Raw genomic sequence first — 22899 nt, 5'->3', positions numbered from 1 at the left:
ATTATTTCTTGAAACTAATCCTACTCTAAGAATATTCAGATGTCTAGGATTTTACAACTTAATGTGCAATATTATTATGCAAATCTCCCACATTATTTTATTGTTCCTCAGAAAGACATGTTCCACTGGTTCCACTGCAGCTTTCAAACAATAAAAGTAATATTTTTACAGAAATGGTCTAGATTTCACTGATAAATAAATCACAGAATCATTAAGGTTGGAAAAGATCTCCAAGACCATTGAGTCCAACCTTTGATAGACTACTACCATGCCAAATAAACCACAGCATGAAGTACCACAGCATGAAGTACCACATCCAGTCGTTTCATGAACACCTCCAGGCATGGTGATTGCACCACCTCCCCAGGCAGCCCATTCCAAGGCTTGACTACCCTTTCAGTGAAGAAATTCTTCCTCATGTCCAGCCTACACCTCTCCTGCAACAGCTTTAAGCCATTTCCTCTTGTCCTGTCACTTGCTGCCTGGGAGAAGAGGCTGAGCCCCACCTTGCTACAAGCTCCTTTCAGGTAGTAGTAAACAGCAATGAGGTCCCCCCAAGCCTTCTTTTCTCCAGGCTAAACCCCACCTTCCTCAGCTGTTCCTCATAAAACTTAACTCTCTAGACCCTTCACCAGCTTCACTGAGATCTCAGGAAAGTAGAATCACTGCAGTTTCATACCAAATATCAGCTGAACCAAAGGTTTTACTTGACAAAAATATTACAGGAGGTCATCACAGTACCTTGTCTACATGGAAAATTAAATCCAGTTCACAAACATTTTCAAAACATTTGTCTAGTGTTTCCACAAATACCTGCAAAAAAAAAAAAAGCCAGAGGTCAAGCTTTAACAAAAATTCAATAATTTCATTAAGTGTGAGGTTTGAGAAAAGCAAGTACAGAAATTAAACAAAGTTCAGATTTAAGGCATTAAAAGCATCTACAGAAATTATGTGGTTAACATTATTATGTCAACAGGATGTTATCTATGTAGAGGTCACAACTGTACACACAAGCCAGTTTATGTCAATACTTTGCTAAAATTCATCCAGTTTTAAAAAAGTTACATCTTGAAAAAACAGTAACATCACCTATGCTACTATTTTCTCAGCTGTGATTCAAAGCATCCCTTCCCTTTTCATTACAACACAACTATTAAGCAAAAAAAAAAAATCAGCTTTTCTATTACTGTTACTATTTTCAGCAATTACTACCTTGCAGGCATCTCCCAGTTAACCAGACTACTCCTAACTTTTGCTACACAGGCATGTGCAATGCAAACTGTCAGCATCATGCAAGTTTGTCAACATTACTGCTTCCAGCAGTACAGCAGCTTTCACTTGGCTCAGACCCATTGAATTCAGGGTGGACCAAGGAAAAAGACAGCTGTCTTAATGTCACATCTGTTGATCCTGTCAGGCACAAATTTAGAAAAGTCCAGCAGTTTATAACCCCTCCGTGAATCTATAATATAAGAGGACAAAGCAGAAAAATCAGAGCAGCTGTTGAACTCCAGCCACTGATGTTCCCTGCCAGATATGGACTGTACACTACCTTGCTGTACACTAACAGGTTCTCTGGTACTCTCACATTTGCCTGTTTTGACACCAGGAGCACCACAGTATCCAATTAGGCCAGACAATGAAATGATGATTGTACATGCATTCCTTAAGCTCTGGAATGCCAATCACCGTGTGCTTGTAGTGAGTGCTGACAAAGACTCCAGTCTTAGACAGGTATAAGCACAGTTCCCTTTATGCATGGGATAACTCCTACAGACATAGATGTGTTAACCCTCTCTAAGTTTGAGTTTGAGAGCTTAGGGTCTTCAAAATTAAAAAGAATTTCTGTAAGAATTTACTGACCATTTATTAATGACAAATAGATAAATTGCAACTGGTTGGAGATTTTAATCTTGGTTTTATATGTTTCAGAACCATTTTCTCACAATAAGTATTTAATATTATTTATTAAGCTGTCACTGTATGCAGGGGTTTTTTTCAATTCTAAACCCAAACCCTAAAGCAGCAATATGGAGGATAAACACCTAATTTTGATTCCTTATTCAACATGATTTATTAATCCCATCTTAGTATTTGAGGTGAACCAGATTTCAAACTGCCTAGGCCCAGAGAAATAGGAATGAGAAGCCATGTTCTGACACAGATCACAAATTCATTTAGGTTGGAAACAATCTCTAAGATAAATTAGTCAAACAGTTAATCCAGCACTGCCAAATCCAGCTCTAAACCATGTTCCTAAGCACCACCTCTAAATGTTTTTTGAACACTTCCAGTAATGGTGACTCCATCACTTCCCTGAGCAGCCCATTTCCATGCCTGACCACCCCTTCAGGGAAGAATTTTTTTCCTAATACCCAACCTAAACCTCCCCTGGCACTATTTGAGGCTGTTTCCTCTTGTCCTATCACTTTTTCCTTGGGAGAAGAAACAGATCTCTCTGTTTCATGTAGTTCTAGAGTTCTAGAGTAATAAGATCTCCCCAGTCCTCTTTTTTTCCATGCTAAACACACCCAGCTCCCTCAGCAACTCCTCATAAGACTTGAAGTCGAGACCCTTTGTCATCTTCATTGCCTTTCTGTGGACTTGCTCCAGCACCTCAATGACTTTCTTGTAGTGATAGGCCAAAACTGAACACAAGATTCCAAGGTGTAGGCTCACCAGTGCCAAGTACAGGGGGACAATCTCTGGCCACACTATTGCTGACCCAAGCCAGCCTTTGGCCTTCTTGGCTACCTGGGCACACTGCTGATTCATGGTCAGCTGCTGTTGGCCAGCACTCCCTGGTCCTTTTCTGCCAGGCAGCTTTCTAGCCACTCTTCCCCCAGTCTGTGGTGCTGCAGGGGAATGTTGTGGTCCAAAGGCAGGATCCAGCACTTGATCCTGGCCCATCAATCCAGCCAGTCCAGACCCCTCTGCAGAGCCTTCCTACCCTCCAGCAGATCAACATTCCCAACCAAGTCAGGGTCACCTGCAAACTGGCTGAGTGAGCACTCGATCCCCTCGTCCAGATCACTGAGCCCTGGGGAACACCACTTGTGACCAGATACCAGTAGGATGTAACTCCATTCAACACCATCCTTTGTGGATAAAGAAAGGTCTGTTTCTACAGACATGTACTTATGTCTGCAGACCCAGTGAAATGGGTTTACTTGACATACGCCATTCCTAGCTGCCTACCTGGCATATCCATAAAGATTACTTTTACACCTGAATCCCTGATTCTCAGATCCTGCTTATACCCTAAAAGAGAAGAGGATCACACCCTGCTGTTACTATTACTACTATTATCGATGTCCATTTTAAAGTCAAAGTACACACGTTTAGAAAAAGGACTATTATTTAATATCAAAATACAAATCTGTAATTTAAAACTAGGAACATGGAGCATATTCAGAAGCAGACTCAAGACAATAAGCTTCACTGACAAGTTAACTAAGTAAATGAATATGCTTCTGTTAAATTCTACTAAAGCTAAGCAAAGCAGATTTTTCTTTCTTAAAGAATATGTTAATTTGTTGTGGTAATAACAATCTTCGATAAAGAAGGGATGTGAGCAAACAGAAAAACTTATATGTTAAGCAGAACAACTACATATTTGACAACCGTGTGCAGCAAGACAAATGACCAAAGATGTTCTCTTACTTTCCTTGTACCTTAGGAGACTGCAATTACAAGGACAGTGCTGTTTGATAATAGCTGCAAGAAGAAGTACGGAAACAGAGTGTAAATTAAATGCTTCCTCCAGTGGTTTTAGTTACAAGAGCTACCAGCTTGACACTATTTTTGAAAGAAAATATTTCTCATATATATCCCCAAGTTTGCATATGAATTCACATACTCTGACTTCAACATCTGTCTAGCTCCTTGGAAAACAAAGGAACATATTAAAACCAAAACCAATTCAGAAGTCCTAAAAAAAGCTCCCCACAGATACCTGTATTTAGTAGCAGCATGCATGCTCACGCATCAACATCACAAAAGTTTTATTTTTGTGACCTTCTTCCAGTAACTAGGGCTTCTATAACAACACTTGATTCATAGTTACAATGGCTACTTTTAAACCTTTACCTATTACATAGCAATACCATCCCATACTGAATGAACTCTCAGATCTCTGCTTGCAATGCATGACCAGTAATGCACAACAAATGTTTTTTAATCTAAGCAAGGAAATCAGCTGGCACTGAGTATTCTTCAGAGAGATTTTTCACTGGCTAAGGATTTCTCATGGAAACTTTGGAAACTCCCTCTATCTTCCATTCAAAATGAAGAGTTCAGAGTAAAGCCAGCAGTGACAACGTTTACATCTGTTATGAATAACTGGTCTTTTAAAGTGTTAGTCTGTAAGGTAAAACAGATTTTTTTACACTAACATCCTTGGCCTATTTTAAGATGCCTTCAATTATCAAGATGGTAAATAAAATTAGAGCCACTTTCATCATAATTTTAGTTGAGTCAAATGAATCGCATGCTATGGCAAGCAGTGATAGAATTTCAGTACTTTAGTAATCACTTCAGATGCTGCAGACTTATAGAACAATAATCAAAAGAGAAAACATATCAATTGTTTTGGGACACACGTACCCTCCACACACATCAGTTCAGATGCACCTTGTAATGTTATTGGAAAGGTAACATAAGTAAATGCGTCAAATAGCAGGAAATTAAGGATGCACACACAATGAATTACTAGCTCCCCCTTGTGCTTCATTTTTGAAACTATAATCTTTTACAGTTCAAAGAAAAACTCATGCACATCTCAATGTAAGTAAAAAGAAAAAAAGGGGAGGGGGGGAAAAAAAAAAAAAAAGAAAAACCCTACACCAACAAAACACCGAATCGTTATTGGATATATACAAGCCAGGAGTTCTCTCTATTTGGCAATATGTCAAAACATAAAACACCACCTTTACAATAAAGGCCTTGTTTTTAAAATAAGTAACACAACAAAGGAATAAAAAATACATTAATATCGGGAAGATAACAAGGCTAGCAGAAAAATCAGAAAATCTAATCAATTACATGTATCTGGGAACAGAAAATGTCAAATATCAAAAGCAAGTACAAAGGATGAACTAAAAACAACAGGGGTGAATCATATCAAGATTATCCCCTCCTTCTTCCTTAGCTAAACAGCAATGGCAAATTTGAGGACAGAATTAATCCAATCTGCCCATGATGAGTTCTCATCCCAGTCATATGCCTCTCCCTTTTTTATTTAACTAGCACAAAAAGCAGCATATCTGGTCAGGATGCTTTGTCTTTAAGAACTGAGAAAAACATCTTACATGAATTGCACTTCATGCATCTTACTGAACAACATTATTGTGCAAGACTCTACAGAAATTTTCACAGAAGACTGATCTCACAGACATTGCTGTTTGTCTTCACAGCCTCATGTCTTCAAAGTACAGCAACGGGCCAAGACACTCAGAAATTCTTAGAGCTGACACAAGTTTTTGGGTCCATAAGATAGTTAGGTAAATGTAATGTAAAAATGTAATAGTAAATGTCCCTCATTTTCCTCATGGCAGTCTACAGCTAGTTATATTTTCTTATGTATTTTATTTCCATGCACTAAAACCTTATACTTCACAGGCTAACACAAAAGAGTCTGAAATAGCTACAACTCATGACATAATTTACACTGACTCCAAAAGACTGCAAAACAAGCACAGCAGAGATGCTGACCTATCTCCCAAACCAACGAAGCAAAAAAACAATAAAAAGAAAATTCTGTTTATATTAAAAAAACCCAAAGTAAATGGACAAAAAATAACAACATGAATTTGCCTTATGTGTTCAAACATAGATATCCAAGTATCAAATCTGAGGCAGTCTATGATTTGTAAGGCATACATACATACATATTCATTAAACCCAAGTCAAGACGACTTAACTGTGAAACAGCTCTGACCTAACGGTGATACAAGTGGCCTCCGCAGAAGTATCTTAAGTATTACAATTTTATTGAATATTGAAATTATATGAAAATTACAACTTCATGATGAAAAGAGCTGCAGACTGTCATATGTAGTCTAATCTACTATGGATTTATTCAGTTTACAAGACAGAAAACTCTTAAGTGCTATACTGATTTCTAGGTTCATATCACCAGTTTATTTTCCATCACAAACTGGTCCTCTACATATCTACTTATTTAAACAATTCATTATATGTATGATTCATAAAAAAGTCCAGATGTGTTACCTGTGTTGTCTCTGAACTACAATAAACAAAGATGTCCCAACAAAAAGCAAACAAAGCTTATTTGCTTGAGTGGATGTGTATGTGTATATACTGCCAGTCTGCATTGCACATGGGGTTGAGATGTAATAATAAACTTTCTGAGGGCACTTTTCCAGTGTAAGATACATTTAATTCTGATTGCTATTGCTAAGAGGATTAAACAGATCCTTCTTGTGAGCCAGACTGAAAACTGAAAATGTTTAACTAATCTCTGTATACTTTACCCTATAATCGAATGGTTGAATTACCATGATTTAGAAACACTGAACAGCTACAGGTACTGCGGTGAGACTGTATGATTTATAAACAAAATCATGCAGGTTAGAAAAATAAAGTATTTATACAAATCATATATGATTTGCAGAAGACATTGTATTTGAGGAGTTAGTGATGTTGAACAGCCATGTCTGCTCTACTGGGCCTGTATTTTATTATTGTAATCTATAACCTATAATGTCCTTCAGAATGATAAACTGTAGAGGATCAAAGAGTGGTATGTATTGATCCTGACCAAGAAACTGTTGCATATTTAGGAGTTAGTGACACACATAACACAACATGAATAGGCACAGGTCTGTGCTGTGCTACACAAATTCCTTGGCTAAGGAATAAACTCAGCCAGTTCACTGTAACAGAGGAGCCTGCAGGCAGCTCCCACTTGGTACTAGTGATCGTGACACTTCAGTGGCCTTGCCTGTACCTCAAAGTGCAGCAACAAGTTCTCCTGAGAAAATCCTGGGAGGAAATTATATAATTGATCAAAGGTCCAAAAAAGGAAGAGCTTCTCTCCATGCACAGGATCTGCTCGGCAAAGCACACCATCGGAAAATCCACCTGGGCTCCACTGTGTGCTATCTGAGCACAGAATCCCCAGCATCTGAAGATTTACTATCTACATTCATCTTATTCTGTTCTATTAAGCAGTTATTAAGCCATTTGTATCATTGAGCCTTTCTTAGCGAGATACAGAAAGAACCTGTCTGAGCCTTTTTTCCTGACCAACCCCCATTACCCACTTCAAGCCCCCAGTGCAGAACACACACCTAGGGGATCATTTGCACTCCCTTTCCAAGGTGTATCTGCAAAAACCTCATAAGCCACAAGGAAAGTTTCATCCAAAGAGGTTGTGGATGAGGTTTTTTATCCATTATACATTTGTACTGAATATTTATTTATCTATTTATCTATCTATCTGTGCGTGTGTGTCTCTCTGACTGTGTATACATAAACACATATACATATGGGGCTTTATGTATCAAGGTTCTCATAGTCTACACTTGTCTAGCAAATGTTTGATCTGCACCATTTTTACCTGCAGCCAAAACAAGGCCTTGAAAAGCTAAGGTAATAAATAGCTCCCGATTGTGTTCAGCAGGTTCCAAAGTTTTCTTACTTTCTCATCAACCTGGAAAACACCTTTTTCAATGCCCAGAAATCTGCAGATAATCTAAAAGTAATACTCAGCACTTCAGGTATGGTTTAAGTGTGAAAGTGACCTTCGCTTCCAAATATTACAAGAAAAGGCATGGCTAAATATTTAAGTGCTAAGGTACTTCAAAGCTGAATTCCACCTACTAAGAAAAAAAACCCAAAACCACAAAGCAGCAAAAAACCTTACTTGTATGAGGTCTAAAATACCCAGCTCACTTTCTGAAGAATCCACACAGAAGACAAAGTACAAGGTGGCATAGTGTCGATAAATTAGTTTGTTATCAGATCCACCTATTAATCTAAACAGGAAAGAAAAAAGGAAAGCTGAGTTAGCATCTCAGGATAAGCTGGGCAAATCCTCACAGTTATTTCAGTTAACAGAAGTCCTATTGTTAAAGCCTGGACCATTCCCAAATCCAACTACATCATAACTGCTTTTATTTTGTGATATAATTCCAAAAGACAGTTACATTTACCATACAAACACAGTTATTGTTACCCATATGGATAACATCAACATAAGAACCTTTTTATTAAAATCAATTCATGCAGATCATAAACAGGTATTAAATGGACTTCCATTCCACACTAGCAGGCACTGTCCAGTGATTAATCTGCTTTACAGATTAACAGAGTGTATGCCTATGAATCCTTCCCTACCCTTCTCAGAGGAGCATCAACAGAAAAAGAAAACTATAATGGAGATTGGCATTTGGCCTACAGAAAAAGCCTTAAACTGGGTTTATGATCGACTTAATAACCAAGAACATGTAACACTTGTGCTATAAAATGTTTCATAAGAAATAAGACTGTTCTACAACCAATATTTTATGATGCAATGTTACAGCCACAGAAACAATTATGTTTTTATGGACTCCCTAACTGTCAAGTCACTGAACAAGAAGAGGTCTTAAGACGTATGTTCTTCCACTCTTCTGCTACAGCCTTCCCAAAAAAGGCACTTAAATAGGAGATCTACATCAGTTCACTGACATTTGTTTTGAGCTGTATGAGGCCTGGTCATACAGAAATGAAAACATTTTTAGGCTGAACCTACATGGCTATGAACATCATAATTATTCCTTAATTCTGTACCAGAAATGAATCACCGGTACCATAACTCATCCCTTTACTTTCTGTCTCTATCATAGGGAAAGAATACAAATAAATAAATAAATAAAAACAAAATAAAAAGAGCAATAAATCTTACAGATCATTTTGCTTAAGCACATTAATGCTTGGCAGGGAGTGGGGGCAGTGAAGGGAAGGGAAACCCTTCATTCCTGAAGAGCAGAAACTATGTTTACTTATCAGATAAAAATATTACAAATAAATAGGGAAGTGGAAAGAAATGGAAATTAAAGTTTCCTCTTTTATGACTTATTTACCCAATTCTTTCATATACTTCAGTACACACAGTTCTACATATAAACTGTTGCAGCCTCTGGGTAAACTGCAAACTATAAAGTGATCCCTGTCCCCATAGAAAAAAAAAACTGAAAAAATATACTGAAATTGTAACCCTAGAATTGAGCAGTAGGAGGAAAGCCAGATCTATGTTCTGTCTTAGTTTATTTTTGTTGAGCAGCTATGATTTTTTTAAAAACCTCTAAATGGCTTCTTTCTCTTACAGAATTCAAGCCAGCATGTTTCCAACTTGAAATCATCTCCAAGAACCTAACGATAGAATCACCATATCAGTGATTAAATAGTTAGGAAAGAACAATTTCAATTTAAAATATAGTGATAAAAAAACCCCTAGAATTATCTTGATCAAGAAAAAAGATATCATAGCTGACATGCTACAGCTAAGCATCCAACTGAGTCCACACACAGAAAATCTAGGCGTCAGCAGACTAACTTTTAAGTAACCATAAATTTCCATAGCCAGAATATTTAACAGACTATGATAATGTCTGTCACACACTGGAGATCATAAGCTTTCTCCACCAATTATGACCCCTTTTCCTAGAAGGTGGCTTTTAAACTATTTACTCTTGATGATTAATAAATAACTCAAAATAAAACACATCTTCATTTCAGAATTTCTTCACTTCGACTAAACCAAGACCACTTTCAAAAAACCACCTAGATGATTCAAGAAGGAATATTTAGTGTCTGTCTTCTAGAGACACAACACATACGTCTGGCTTTCCTCCTAGCTTGCTTTTCCTACATTAATTAAAAGTCTTGGTTGAAGTTGTACTGGTCAACACACAGAAAACCTATTTTTTTTCTTCCTGGATTATATAGCAAGTCCAAACTGATAAAAAGGCTAAGGAACCCTACTATCAGAGGCTGTCCACTCAAATTTTAGGAGTTCAAGCCAAATCGCCAGATCCAAAATATTTTCATTTTCTCAGTGGGTATGGCAAAGGCCAATGCCTCTTAAAATGAGACCAGAAATAGCTTGATTATATGGAAACATCATCTATTTGTTCCTTCCCCATCTTTGTGTCTGAAACAATCATGGCACTAGATACCGCACTAGAAAAAGAGCAGTTTTATTGCCTAACACATTTGGATACATATATCTATGCTTCAGTTACTAAAGAAGATGTACAGCTGGTGCATCACTCTTTGTGTATTAAAAAATGTGACATGGCATTTACATTACAGCTGTAAAAAGTTATATTACAATCAGCAGTAATAATACTTGAAAGCCAGTAAGTATTGGGTGTTTATTTCAAACTTGATACTTACAGTCCTCCTTCTAGAAAATTACAGACATTTTCATCACGTTTCGATACTAAATGGAAAGTTTCTCTGATAATTTGTTGCTGCGTATCTTCACTCTAAGAAAAAAAACATACTTTGCTAAAAAGGATTGACAAGGCACAGCACACGCGGCTAATAAACAGAACACAAAGTGTATCAGCAGCTTCAAACTATCTTCCCCCGAAGGTTCAAATCTGCCAGTTAACAAGTTGCATATTGCTTTTGTCATTTCAACACCAAAAGCCATAGTTACAACTTGCAGAAGAATGTATTACTGAGAAACAACTGTGGAAAAGTGATTGGTTTTAAGAAACTTCCTTAAAAAGTTCATCGAAAAGTAGTTTCTTCAAGTAAACTGGAAGCCTTCTCAAGTATTCTGAATTTTTTGTATCTCAGTCTAAGCAGCTACAGACATGCTTTGAAACTACTTTAGCCCATAAACAGAGAGGAAAACAAAGTTTCCAAAGCCTGAAGGGCATGGGGAAGTGAAAAATTCCACAATACATAACTCTTTCTGAAATAGCTTAAAATACAAGGGTATCATGAGCAACAGGTTCTCCTAAGCCATGAACTTAACTCTTAACAAATCAGAAACATCACTTCTGAGTTCTTCTGACTCTTCAGAAAGTTATCTTTAACTCTGATATTACAGCCACAGGTTTATATTTTGAAAGATAAAATGATGGTACACGTATCTTCCTACTTAACTGCCCTAAATTATTATTTTGCTACCTAACTGCAAAATATTACTAACTTAATATCATGCAGTTTCCATTCTCATACATATCAGGTAAAAGGGTTAGACACATTTTATAAGTTTTGGTATCATAAAGCAAACAAATACTTCTTTCATAGATCTGACCAAATAAATCTGTCTAGAAAGCAGGAGACATTTCCACTTGTCGTAAAAAAGTTGAGATTTGCCTCCAATACTTGTTCAATTAACACTGAAGAATGCACAAGTTTAAAAGAGCCATAAATAAACGTCTTATTGAAATTGCACACAAAAATATAAACAAGACAATTGTACCTGTTTCTGTGCACCACAAAGCTTTAGGGAAATCACTTAATCCCATAATTTCTTAATTTCATTTGCTATTCACATTTTCAAAATTTCAAAGCGTTCTGTTTATACAGACATGTTACCCTACTCTAAGCACTGAGAATTTGTTCAAAGCCCATTTATGAAAGGAATAGAGCAGAATGGTTTTACAAGAAAAATCTAGTACCCTCTGGCCATTTATTCCTCTCTTCCCTGCTTCTTCTCCCTTCCTGGACTCCTAAGTACACAACAGTAACAGAAGACAGAAAGAGGCAATTGCATTTGAATGAAAATGAGAATGGAAATAATTTACATATTAATACAAGTTTACCTTTCCAAAGTCTTTCATCTGTGAATTTAATTGTTAGTTGCACATTGGTGGGGGGGGGGGAAGAAGAAAGAAAAGGGGAAAAAAAAGAAACTTATTAAGTTACTGTAGCTCTGCAATTGAAATTATCAAGAACAGAGCAGGGACCACAAGAGAATGCTTATCTTTATGTGCAGGTGAGAATATTCCGTTCTAATTTTTAAATTAGAAATGGAAAACTAAAGACATCTACTTGGCAACTCAGAAAAAAGAAAATAAGTTCACAAAGCTCTATTAAAATTTCCCAATATTGGCTAAGAAGAAGGGATCAAAATCAGTCATTAATAGGAATGACCTGTATCAGTTCCTCTCCTTCAATTCAAAGCCTGTGTAAACTGAACTGTGACAGTCATCATTTCTGCTCTGAGGTGCAGAAGTAAGATCCATCTGTTTCAAAAAACTGTGACTTCTGTAATAGCCAGCATTGCAAGAAAGTGGCCACAAATCCAAGTAAGTAATTGCACTACTGAAAAATAATAATTTGCTTATATAACTCTTAGAAGCACCAATTGTTCTCTTGCGTTTCAATGATCAAGGTCAGACCACACAGATTTTAGCCTATTTGTGGGGAAATACAGAATGCTCAAAACACTACCTTAAAATCTCTTCTCCTTGAACTAAATCTCTTTTCCTTGAACAAAATCAACAGTTTCCACACTGTTTCTCAGTTCCCTGAGGCTGCACTTTCTTTTTATTCAGATCAAGTGCTTTGTGCTGCATTTGCAGAGCTGCTCTGCTACTTACTTTCTCCCACGCAGAAGAATATTATTTTCTATTTTATCACATTTTCAACTGTATTATTACAGCACACTGAGTGTTTCCAAAGGAAAAGGTTCTGCCTCCTGAACCTGTGAGTCCCAATAAACTCATCTCAGAGGTTCTGAGCCCTCTGCAACAGCACAGTCCTACAGCACATCAGGCTGAAAACACAGCCGCGTTTAGAACAGCAGCTCAGAGCCAGGTCTGCTGCCGGACTAAACTCCCTCCCTTCACCTTTAGAGCTACTGAAGGGCAATTCCCAGTGGGAACACCACAGGCTAGGGGAACAGCTTTCCTCGAAGCCTCGTCCAACCGGTCTCAGCACCTCCACTTCCCCCTGGCGCTGCCCCGGGCCCAGCGCAGCCGGCAGGGCCGGGCCGGCCCAGGTGTCCCGGTGTGCGATCCCCGCCCGCCCCGCCCGGCCCTGCCCGGCCCTGCCCGTACATAGCGCTGGTAGAACTTGGAGAGCCGCGGCTTGCCGTGGTTGTTGAAGATGAGGATGGCTTTGATCATGGTGGGGCGGCGGCGGGGGCCGGGCCTGCTGCGCGGTGCTGTGTCCCCCTCCCTTCCTATTCCTCCTCCTCCTCTCCTTCCTTCTTTTTTTCCTCCTCCTTCCTCTTCCTCTCTCCACGTCTCCGGGGGGGGGTCGCGCGCGCACACCACGTGCCGGGCGGGGCGCGGCCGCTGCCGGCGGGACGGCTCGCGCCGCACGTGACGCGCCCGGCGTGCCCACGTGACGGGAAAGGCGGTGCCGTGTCGTCACTTCCCGCCGCCCGCGGAGGCGGAGCTGCGGCCCCATCATGGCGGAAGCGGAGGAGCAGCAGCCGCAGCCCGCCGCGCCGCAGAGCGGCGGCCGCAGCGACGGCGGGGAGGAGGCCGCGGAGGCCGGAGCGGCGGCGGGGGCCGCCGAGCCGGGGCCGCCCGCGGCCGGGTCGCCGGGCACCGAGGAGCCCGCGGGCGACGCGAAGAAGAAAAGTAATGGGGCGGGGGGGGCTGCCGGCGGGGCGGGCGCACGCGGTGACGAGCGGTCGCGCCAGCCAATAGGCGGCGGGGGGCGGGCGGAGCGGGCCAATGGGCGGTGTCGGGGGCGGGCCCTGGTCTGACGTCCCTTCCCCGCAGTTGACGTGCTGCTGAAGGCCGTGGGCGACACCCCCATCATGAAGACCAAGAAGTGGGCGGTGGAGCGGACCCGCACCATCCAGGGCCTCGTGGACTTCATCAAGAAGTTCCTCAAGCTGATGGCCTCCGAGCAACTGGTACGGGCGGGCGCCGGACGGGAGCTGTCATACCTTGCAGGGACACTGTTGGAATTCCAGGCTGCAGCAGGAAGCTTTTAGGAGGCATACCAGGAGAACTGTCCCAAGTGTAGCATTGAGGGGAGCTGTGGCAGTGCAACCTGGGTGTGCTCAGCTCTGACTTCTGGGCTTTTATCTCCATTTCTCCATGTGTGATACTGCCGGGCAGAGCTGTGTGGCCGCTGGGCAGCGCTGCGTCTCAGGGAAACATTTCTGTGCACACTGCACCTGTGGAAGTTGGGTACACGGATGTGGTATTTGGGAAGAAGTCCAAAGTGTTTGGGATTGACCTTCTGAATATGAATGTATGTTTCCTTCAGAACTTACATCTCAAACAGTTTAGTTACTGTCTTAGGATGATTTGTCTTTTCAAATGGGTAGCTGGGAAGTGCTCACAGTTGGGCAGCAGACTGCCAGTATTATTTATGGGTTGCCTCCTGTGGAACCCTTCACATGCCCAAGTGACCTTGTGATAATGTTGGAAGAGCTGGAAATACAATTGCACAGCTTTTGTTGTTTTACTCTTAACATCTATAAACTTCAAAGTTTTAATTTAAGACATGAAGTTAAAGCTAGATTCATTAAAGTAGCCAACTAAAGTGTAAATGAAATCATTCTGTTCTTAGTCTGCAGAGTCTTATTTAAGTATATAGCCATAAAGGATTTCACTAACCTTCTCTTTCACCTGGAAATCTTGCTGGGTTTCCCTTTCCCAGGGCTTAGTATCTCAGAGAAAAGTGATAGTTCAGGAATTAACTGTTCATGGATATTCTCAACAATTTGATTCAGTAACTGTGATCTCATTTCTCAGGGGAAAAAAAAAAGGAGTACATAGCCTTCCTGTGTGGTTTCAGGAGCAAAGCCATAGGAATTTTATAGCGGTTATTTGGGAATAGCACATGAGGCCTCACTCCCTGTTGCTACCTTGCACTGCAGAGGACCTTTCTGACACTGTGGAGTCACTACTGTATGTGTAAATGCATTTGGAGTAGGAAGTGAGAAGGATGACCTGAAAAAAGAATAAAATAATTCTAATTGAGCAAATCTGGAGTAGTGTGAATGGTTTGGATGCTTGAAATAGGAGTAAGAACTAAGCCAGTGAGTTCACTTTGTGCTTCTGTATGGGAGGCTAATGGGTCAACTTGCAGGAAAAGGAAGTCAGCATGCTTACTTTGACTTGGTCTGGTTGGCCAGACAGAGGTGACTCCTGGAAGTCACGTCGCCCCTCCACGCTGAAGTGAAGATACTAATTGGTAGTGTTCAGGTGTGTGCTGTAAAGGTTGTAAAAGAATACAGAATGTTTCTTCTGCATTCCCTATGAGATGTATGTGAGATCTCCATCTCTTCTCTTTTGTTTTGTTGCAGTTCATATATGTAAACCAGTCTTTTGCTCCATCTCCAGACCAAGAAGTTGGGACCCTCTATGAGGTGACTTTCATCTTAAATAACCTTTCCAAATGTGTTTAGCAGGATTTGTCTGTATAATTCTGGCACTTGAAATCTGTTACTGCCCTTAGCAGTAATAGTTTGCATTTAATGTAGTGTAGCTGATATTCACAGATCTGTATGAATGCAATCTAAAGAGATGTGGCTTCACACCGCCTCTGGAAATGCATTCTTTCACATGCAGTATGTTGTCATGCCTACTGTTATGATGGAGAGCTTTCTTACCAGTAACAATATTCCATGACATGTTTTACCTGATGGGAGGGGTTTTGCTTCATGTATATGCTAGCCCATGAATAAATGTAACAGCTCATGTTTTTGTGTTTTCTTGCAGTGTTTTGGAAGTGATGGCAAGCTAGTACTGCATTATTGCAAAACTCAGGCATGGGGATGAACAACAGGCAATAGAGTTGTTCAGGTGTTCTCTTCAAAAATGGAAAAAGGACTGTCTTAAACTCAATCTGTAAACACATGGCGAGAAGGATTTTTGTGTTTCTGCCTATGCCTGTATGATGCAGGTGAATAAGCAAAGAGCTGCCTAGGCTGTCTGATCATGTGGCTTCTTTCTGATGTGCATCTGAGGTGCAGAAAAAACACCTGCAGTCTGTAGAGTAGAGCCAGCTCTCTTGCTGCTGACTTCTTAATTGCTGAAGGGAAGCTATTTCAGTTGCCTGGAGGACTGGCTGGATGCCTCTGTCTGTATACTGTACTGAAGATGAAAGTACCTTTTTTATTAAAAGTGATGTCTGTTGTACATATGGCCTGGGATTCAGTTTGCTTCTGACATGTGTGTCTGTTTTGTGCGTTCTGAATATGCATTATCTCATGTCATTTCAAGACAGTATTTTGATTTTTTTTTCTCATGACGTGTAGCTATTGGTATACCGTCTAACTACTTCACTCTGTGCCTTCATACTGTTGGTAGTGTCAGCACCTTATTTACGTGGCACAGGATAAGAATAGGCCTCAAAATACTTTCCTCCCACACTAATTGTGTAGTGATTTATTGAAGCCTGAATGCTTCAGCAGCTGTCAAGGTGTTTCTTCTGATACTGTTTAATGAGTTGCATCTTTAGTTAAATGATGCAACTAGCTATTGCATCTTCAGTTCATGGACAAATAGACATAAGGTGCTAAAAACCTACTCTATATATTCTCATTTTGGTTAGTGTAATTTTCGTGTTTCACCAGATGCATGGTCCACCAACAAAACAGAATGCACTTTACATCCTTTTGCTAAGTCATGACAATGAGGGGTGGTTTGGGATTTGTTTCATCATGGAGAGGTCTTGGTACCTTGACTAGGGTACTGACCTTTGCTTTTGTTTGTTGGAGAGTTTGGGTATAAGAGATGATGGTTTTGTGGGTTTATTTTAAATGTCTGTATTACAGTCTTTAATGTTTGTTTAAGCTGAACTAAATTAAATGTTAGTTGTTTTCTTGCATAATGTTCTTATGGTGGATGAGTTTTGGTCCCTGACGTAATGCGGTTCTGCAGCACATACAGACAAAACAGCCTGTTCCAGTTTAAAGGCTGTTTTTACAGTAGTCTTGAACTGTTCACTGCTATTTCATACATAACTGGCTCTTATGTGGCTCTGCAACCTGCGTATTGGATTTTTTCCATCCTCAGAGGGCTTGGGGAGAACTAATACTCAGCTTACCATCCCGATGGTGCTGCAGTTTGCGTGCAGCATGCCATGTGTGCCACAGTTACACAGACACATGCCCTGAATCCTTGCTGTGTGAATAGCTCAATATATTTTGCCATGCTTTAAGTGAAAAACCTGGATTCACTGGGTTAAGCTAACAAGGCAGAACTGGCTGTAAACTTAAAACTTCAAATAATCCATACTTTTGCTTGCTCATAACCTGGATCTCATGAATCTCCATCTATTTAAGAGAATTATTGCAGAGGTAAGCACTCTGATTCTGCCTTGTGGAGGAAATTGCCTGCTCAGGTACTGTAAGGCCAGCACAACCTTGCCAGCCACTAGGGGGTACACAAGGACAAAGGTATTTGCATCGTTTTTCCTAGATTTTTTTGTTTCAATCTTTTTCGTAGCATGTCCACTTGCTGTCCTTACAAATATAAGTAGTCTGTTCTCCCATGTGACCATATGTTTACCTAAGATGAGCTACTAGTCTGGTTCTCTTTGAAGAATGTTCTATTGGTACCTTTCACCTCACTTGATCTTAACAAATGAAACTACTGATAAACTGCAAATGTACTCTTCAGAAGTGATGCAACAAGGTTGGTTTGTGTGTGTGTATTTGGTTGGTTGGTTTGTGTGTATCTAGGGAGGTTGTGTTTTGGTTTGGTTTTAAAATAATAAAAACACAGTAAGATCTTGAGGAAGAACTGTATGTCATTGTATCATGCCAGCTAAAGGTAGAACATTGTGATTTATGTTGAATCTATAGATAATTTTTATTCTCTGAAGTTGAATAAAAAAAAAATCATTTACCAGAATTCCTTGAAATGTCATAGTCCAGTAATGTGAAAGCCACAGTAATGGTTTGGATTTCTTTTGTTCACCACATGCATTTTTGGACCTGAATAACTTACTCATGAAGATTTGAATTATTCATTTATTTAAGATTTGTCTTGTTCCTCAAGTAATACTTATTTATTACTGTTTGCTCCAGCATTTTTCCTGCTCTTAATTTTTCTCCAATCCCAACTAATTATTTCTTTGCCCCTAGTTTACCAGTATACAGTGTCTAATCCAGCTCTTCCTTTCTGTTTCCTCTATGCTCTTAAGTGGCTGCCTTTATTCTGTTCCTTCTAATGACTGCCAGTTTCACTTCTACTAATTTCTCCCATCTAACTTCTGTACCTTCTTTACAGAGCCTGCTTTTTGCCACTTTTCTGTGTAGTTTTGTACCTTCTTTCACTGGGGAGGTAGTCAGTGCTTGCTTATCTCTGGTAGCTCTTTAAGGACCGTGGGCTCACTCTGCCTGGACTTGAGGTGTGACTGTTTTAAGTGGCAGAAACTTTTCCTTGTTCATAATTTTAAATAACAGAATAGACTGCAAATATGTCAAGTAGATAATGTCTCGAGTGAACAAATAAGTGATTCCCAGTAAGTTGCTTGTAGAATTTGCAAAAGACAACAGTTGCAAAATATATGGTAAATCTCACCTTTTAAAAAGTGACATTATAGCATCTAAAATCACAGATGATCCTGAAATTCTTATATCTTTAAAAACAGTATTTCCAGTAAATTGGAAACATGAAAATCTAAAGTAGAACATGAACTGTATCTAGTATGAGCAAAAGTGGTGACTATCCTTTAAGTGATCTCAATTGTTAGAGTGGGAGAAAAAGGACAGGAAAGTAAGGGCTGACTCTCGAACAAGTCTGTGAGAGTTGTACAAGACAAAAAAAAGTGTAGATTTACTCAGGATTGTGTTCCACCCAAAGATGCTACAGCACTGAACTGCCAATATTTGTAATTAATTCACTTGATTTTCTGTAATTGAATTAACAGAAAGGGCAAATTGGGATTATTCAGTAAATAGATTAATTTTTAAAGACTGAGAAGTAAATAAAGTATTGTAGAAGAAAATTTTTATACTGTTTGTAGCAAAGACTTCACAACATCCTGATACTAATTAATAGTGTTATGCAAAATTCAGTTATCCTGTTTCAAGTTAATAATCACTAGGTTCAAACCCTTTAAACTGGGAGGCATTATTCATGTGTACTATTGTAATGGTTTAGAGACTAGCATTAACTGTAAAATTGTAATTTTTAGCTTGAACTAAAAAGCACATGGAAAATGTGAAGGAGCCAGATGAAACTAAAGTTACCTCAGGAATGAAATGATAAAATACATATGTCACCTATGTACATACTGAGCAAATGTCATCTTTCAAGTCTCCAAAAACTAATGCTAAGACTTTATCAGAGGATATGTCTGTGTTAATTATCCCCACAACATAATCTTGAATGTACTGATCTACAGTAAATTCAAGGTTGTGGGTTGGAAATTCACACATCCATTCTTCAAACTCCTTCTCAATTCCAAAGCTGTTTCCATTAACCCATTCTTGCTGTTCATGCTCATTTTGCAGATCAAATTCTGCCATTTTTTGCACAAGTTTTTGGCTTATGTTGTTCTTGACCACCCTGAAGTCAGAGTTACTCTTCAGGGATGTTGTACAAAGATTTTTCAAGGCATTATCATACTACATTTTCATCCTGGTGATGGGAGAAAAAAAAAGGTGCAAAAATGCCTTGAACTCTGGGGTTTTCATGATCATTATGACTATTACAAGCTTGTATAAAATGCAATATGCATTAAAAGATAAGTGTTTTCAGCCTAGTTTTGTATTGGATCATCAAGAGAAGAAAAACAGTTGACAAGAAAACATGTAAAATGTGTTTCTTATTTGCAGAGACCATGCTTCAGCTTTGCTAGCACCATACTTAATGTTCCAAGGCTAAACATTGTAAAAATTTACATATTTTTCTTGTCCCTGCTTTGCTCTTGCTTCAATAGGTGTAATGCCATGAGATGTCAGGTGCATCTCACTGTATTTTAGTCAGAAGTCTTTTGAAGCTAAAATATCTGGAGACAAAAACTCATTTAGAGATTGTTTCATCCTAAAATGGAAGGTTAAGAAAGGTTGAATGAATCAGCTATTGACTAAGGAGAGACCAAAATAAGTATGTTAAAGGCTTAATGTCAAGCCTGTCACACTACATCCGTGTCACTAGACTTGGTAGTGCCAGATTTTCTGGGGCACTGTGACTCAGTCATCTGTACAGTTAGATGTTAGAACAGTTGCTGGCACAGATTTTGGCCTGTGCGCAATTCAAGAGTTGGCAAGGTACCACTTCTGGTGGGCACTTTGGACGTGATCAGCCTGCTGTGGAGCTTAAAAGGTAAATAATGTGGATGTGAACTGTCCTTTGCAAGCTGGCCTCTGTGCCAGGGATCAATCCTTGGGGTACTTGTTGCTAGGTACACAGTGCTGATTTCAGATGGGATTTGATCCCTGCTATACACATTGAGAAAAATTAAACTTTGGGAAGAAAAACAATTGTCACTCTTAAAACTTCAAGAGCAATCTAGGAACTTTTTTTGAATGGTTCTCCAGTTTTCTTCCATGCAATTGTCTCTAAATGGCTACCAATAGCTACATTCAGCAATGGGTTTTTTAAGGATGCAGATTATAGGTGGTGATGAAGTACTGCCTGTACATCTCAATTCACTCATACTTTTCTTTATTAAAAGTGGATGATGAACATTATTTAATAAAATTAAAAAAAAAAAGTACAAGAGTCTTAGCGACCTTGCTTTGTATCATCCCATGGAATAATTCCACATGCAAATTATTTATATATGTCTGTATATCAATTAGACTTGAGACAATACAGTGTTAAAATATAATTCCATTGAGGGCCTAATCTTAAAAAAATGGAGGTCGGAGTTATCTGGATCCCTTTCTCCCCATGGTGTGGGGCGGCCCAGTTCTAGTTCCATTTCCATCTGAGGAACCATTCCGACGTCTTGAAGGATAGGGAAAGGGAACTCCAGCATCAGGGATTTCTTCAGGTCCTGAGCCTGGAGGGGAGAGGTGCCCTCCCCTTCTCTCCCCACCCAAGTGGTTCCATGGCCGGCACAGAGACAGCACACCGGGCGTGGAGAGGAGGCAAGAGAGAGTTTGTTGTTGGGGGTGTTACATTTATAGCTTAGGAGGATTCACAGAGTAACCAATTACAGGTTGCAGGAAGGGGTTAACAACCAATAGGAAGGGGTTAAAAGGGGCCAATGAGAACACCTCAGGATATCTTCTCAGGACATTCTTGCATGGGATAACACTTGTCGTGGGGGGTGTTGGGAAAAAGAAGCATGTGTTTGCAAAGAGACCACCAAAAGCCATTTTAAGACATGTTTTAACAACAGGTTTCCCATATAATGCAGATTTACTGCCACATAGTTACATATTCCAATTGCAAAAATCCATTGCAAGTATATGACATGAAAGCAGACAAAAATGTCTTTCCCTCAAACTCAGTTTGGTAACAGAACTAATAACCCTAGCAACCCTTGGGAACTAAAACGTGTTGAAGAGCCCTTCCACTCTGAAACAGGAAACCTCCAAGGAAAAAAGGGCTCCAAACAGAACTATATGATAAATACTGCCAATGCAGTGAAGACTAGCCAGCACTTTAAATTTCTCATATAAATATCACAAATTGAAAGAAACAGTAACTTATTTTCAAGTGTTTTTTCTCATGGAGAGAAATGTCAAGATTTTATATTTTATTTATAGCTGTGCATGGTGCACTAATGTCCCACCAAAAGTGAATCAAACTGATTTATTCCAAGAGTCCTTTCTGTGCTGTGTGGTTTAATACTTTACAGCTCTTCACTGCATTGTTTGGTTTGTTGTTTTTTATTTGTTTACTTTAGCAGTGCACATGCCATTTAGTAGTTGTAGATATTTTCAGTGTATGGCATGAGTTTGTATGTGGTGTCCTCATTTCAGTCATGGATTACTGCATGTTTTTAGTCTGATGATGTTTCGCTGCATGCTATTTGATACAGTTTGTTCTCAAGCTTTTCTTGAGAATTGCTGTGCGTGCAGCAGCTTCTCATGCAAGATCTGTAAAGTGCTGAGGGATCAGTCTCACTTTCCAGGTTATATGACTGAGGAACAGCTGCACTGCTACATTGAATCATGACTACGTGGAGTCTTGTGGCCCCAAACCTTGCACTACAGCGGCTGATCCAGATTTTCTCTTTAAAAAACCGTCCCTACAATCATAAAAAAACTTAGGTGAATGGAGACTAAATAAAGGAATGATTTAGTAAAAGGGTAAAAGCCACTCTATCTGGAGGAGGAGACTTAAATACTCATTATTGGATTGAAGTGCTTTTATCTGGCCAGCTAACAGACCAAAGAGACACAGCATAGTTGCTTGCCGCAAGAGTCTGGTCATTCAGAGACTTTGGATCCCACCTTCAACCAGCCCACAACTTCTGTTTGGAATTACAAGATGTATAATAAAGTCTTCAGTCACAAGCTACATGTTTGGGCCCAATACATGGTGCAAAGTTTTTAATGCTAGGGTTCGTTAATTCCATCAATCTTAATTGAAGATTTTCCTCAATAAAGTATGAGAAAAAACTATTTTTTCTCCTCTCCAATAGGAGATGATGTGCCAGTATGTGTTTGGGTGCTTCACCTGGGAAGTCTGTCTTGAGGTTAGATGTCATGCCCAATGATTGCTAGATCTGCTTACACCTGTATATTTGTACATGAAGCAAAGGTTTTGTAGTTAAAGTCCAAACTCCCATTTTCCAAGACAAGGTTTTAATAGGACAGTTAAGAAATACCTGCAATAGTTAATTTCTACAGGGCTAACAGTATATGATTTCCAGCAATAAAAGTGCATAAAGTCCTGCAAACTCCTTTATAATGTGAAAACAAGTTCCATGCTGTGTGGATTACAATGCTCTCTTCTTATTTTAAATTTTCAGTGACTGCTGTATGTGCTCAGATCCTTCTGTCAATAGGTTATTAGCAAAAACAAAAGCTGGAGAGACATGAAT

The 22899-nt window shown here is 39.5% G+C and overlaps 2 protein-coding genes across 5 annotated transcripts in view; one reads left to right on the top strand and one right to left on the bottom strand.

Annotated features, from left to right (window-relative positions):
- The window catches only part of AP3S1 (adaptor related protein complex 3 subunit sigma 1), a 31160-nt gene extending 17854 nt beyond the window's left edge, over positions 1-13306 (bottom strand). The window contains exons 1-5 of one of the 4 annotated variants that reach the window (XM_032676060.1): positions 13032-13304; positions 11793-11836; positions 10405-10496; positions 7889-8000; positions 742-813 (exon numbers count right to left, since the gene is read on the bottom strand). In XM_032676060.1, the coding sequence (XP_032531951.1) occupies positions 742-813; positions 7889-8000; positions 10405-10496; positions 11793-11810 (294 nt within the window). In that variant the 5' untranslated portion in view covers positions 11811-11836; positions 13032-13304. Of the gene's footprint in view, positions 1-741; positions 814-7888; positions 8001-10404; positions 10497-11792; positions 11837-13031 lie in introns of all 4 variants that reach the window. The other 3 variants (XM_032676061.1, XM_032676059.1, XM_032676062.1) reach the window with 3 other exon arrangements.
- Positions 13307-13364: 58 nt separating this feature from the next.
- ATG12 (autophagy related 12) lies at positions 13365-16096 on the top strand. Its single transcript, XM_032676315.1, has 4 exons — positions 13365-13562; positions 13707-13843; positions 15248-15310; positions 15663-16096. Exons 1-4 carry the CDS (start codon positions 13388-13390, stop codon positions 15720-15722), a joined length of 435 nt encoding a protein of 144 aa, XP_032532206.1. The 5' UTR covers positions 13365-13387; the 3' UTR covers positions 15723-16096.
- The last annotated feature ends 6803 nt before the right edge of the window (positions 16097-22899 follow it).

Source organism: Chiroxiphia lanceolata, chromosome Z (assembly GCF_009829145.1).
Source record: "Chiroxiphia lanceolata isolate bChiLan1 chromosome Z, bChiLan1.pri, whole genome shotgun sequence".
Taxonomy (NCBI): Eukaryota; Metazoa; Chordata; class Aves; order Passeriformes; family Pipridae; genus Chiroxiphia; species Chiroxiphia lanceolata.
This window is presented reverse-complemented; position numbering and strand designations above follow the sequence as displayed.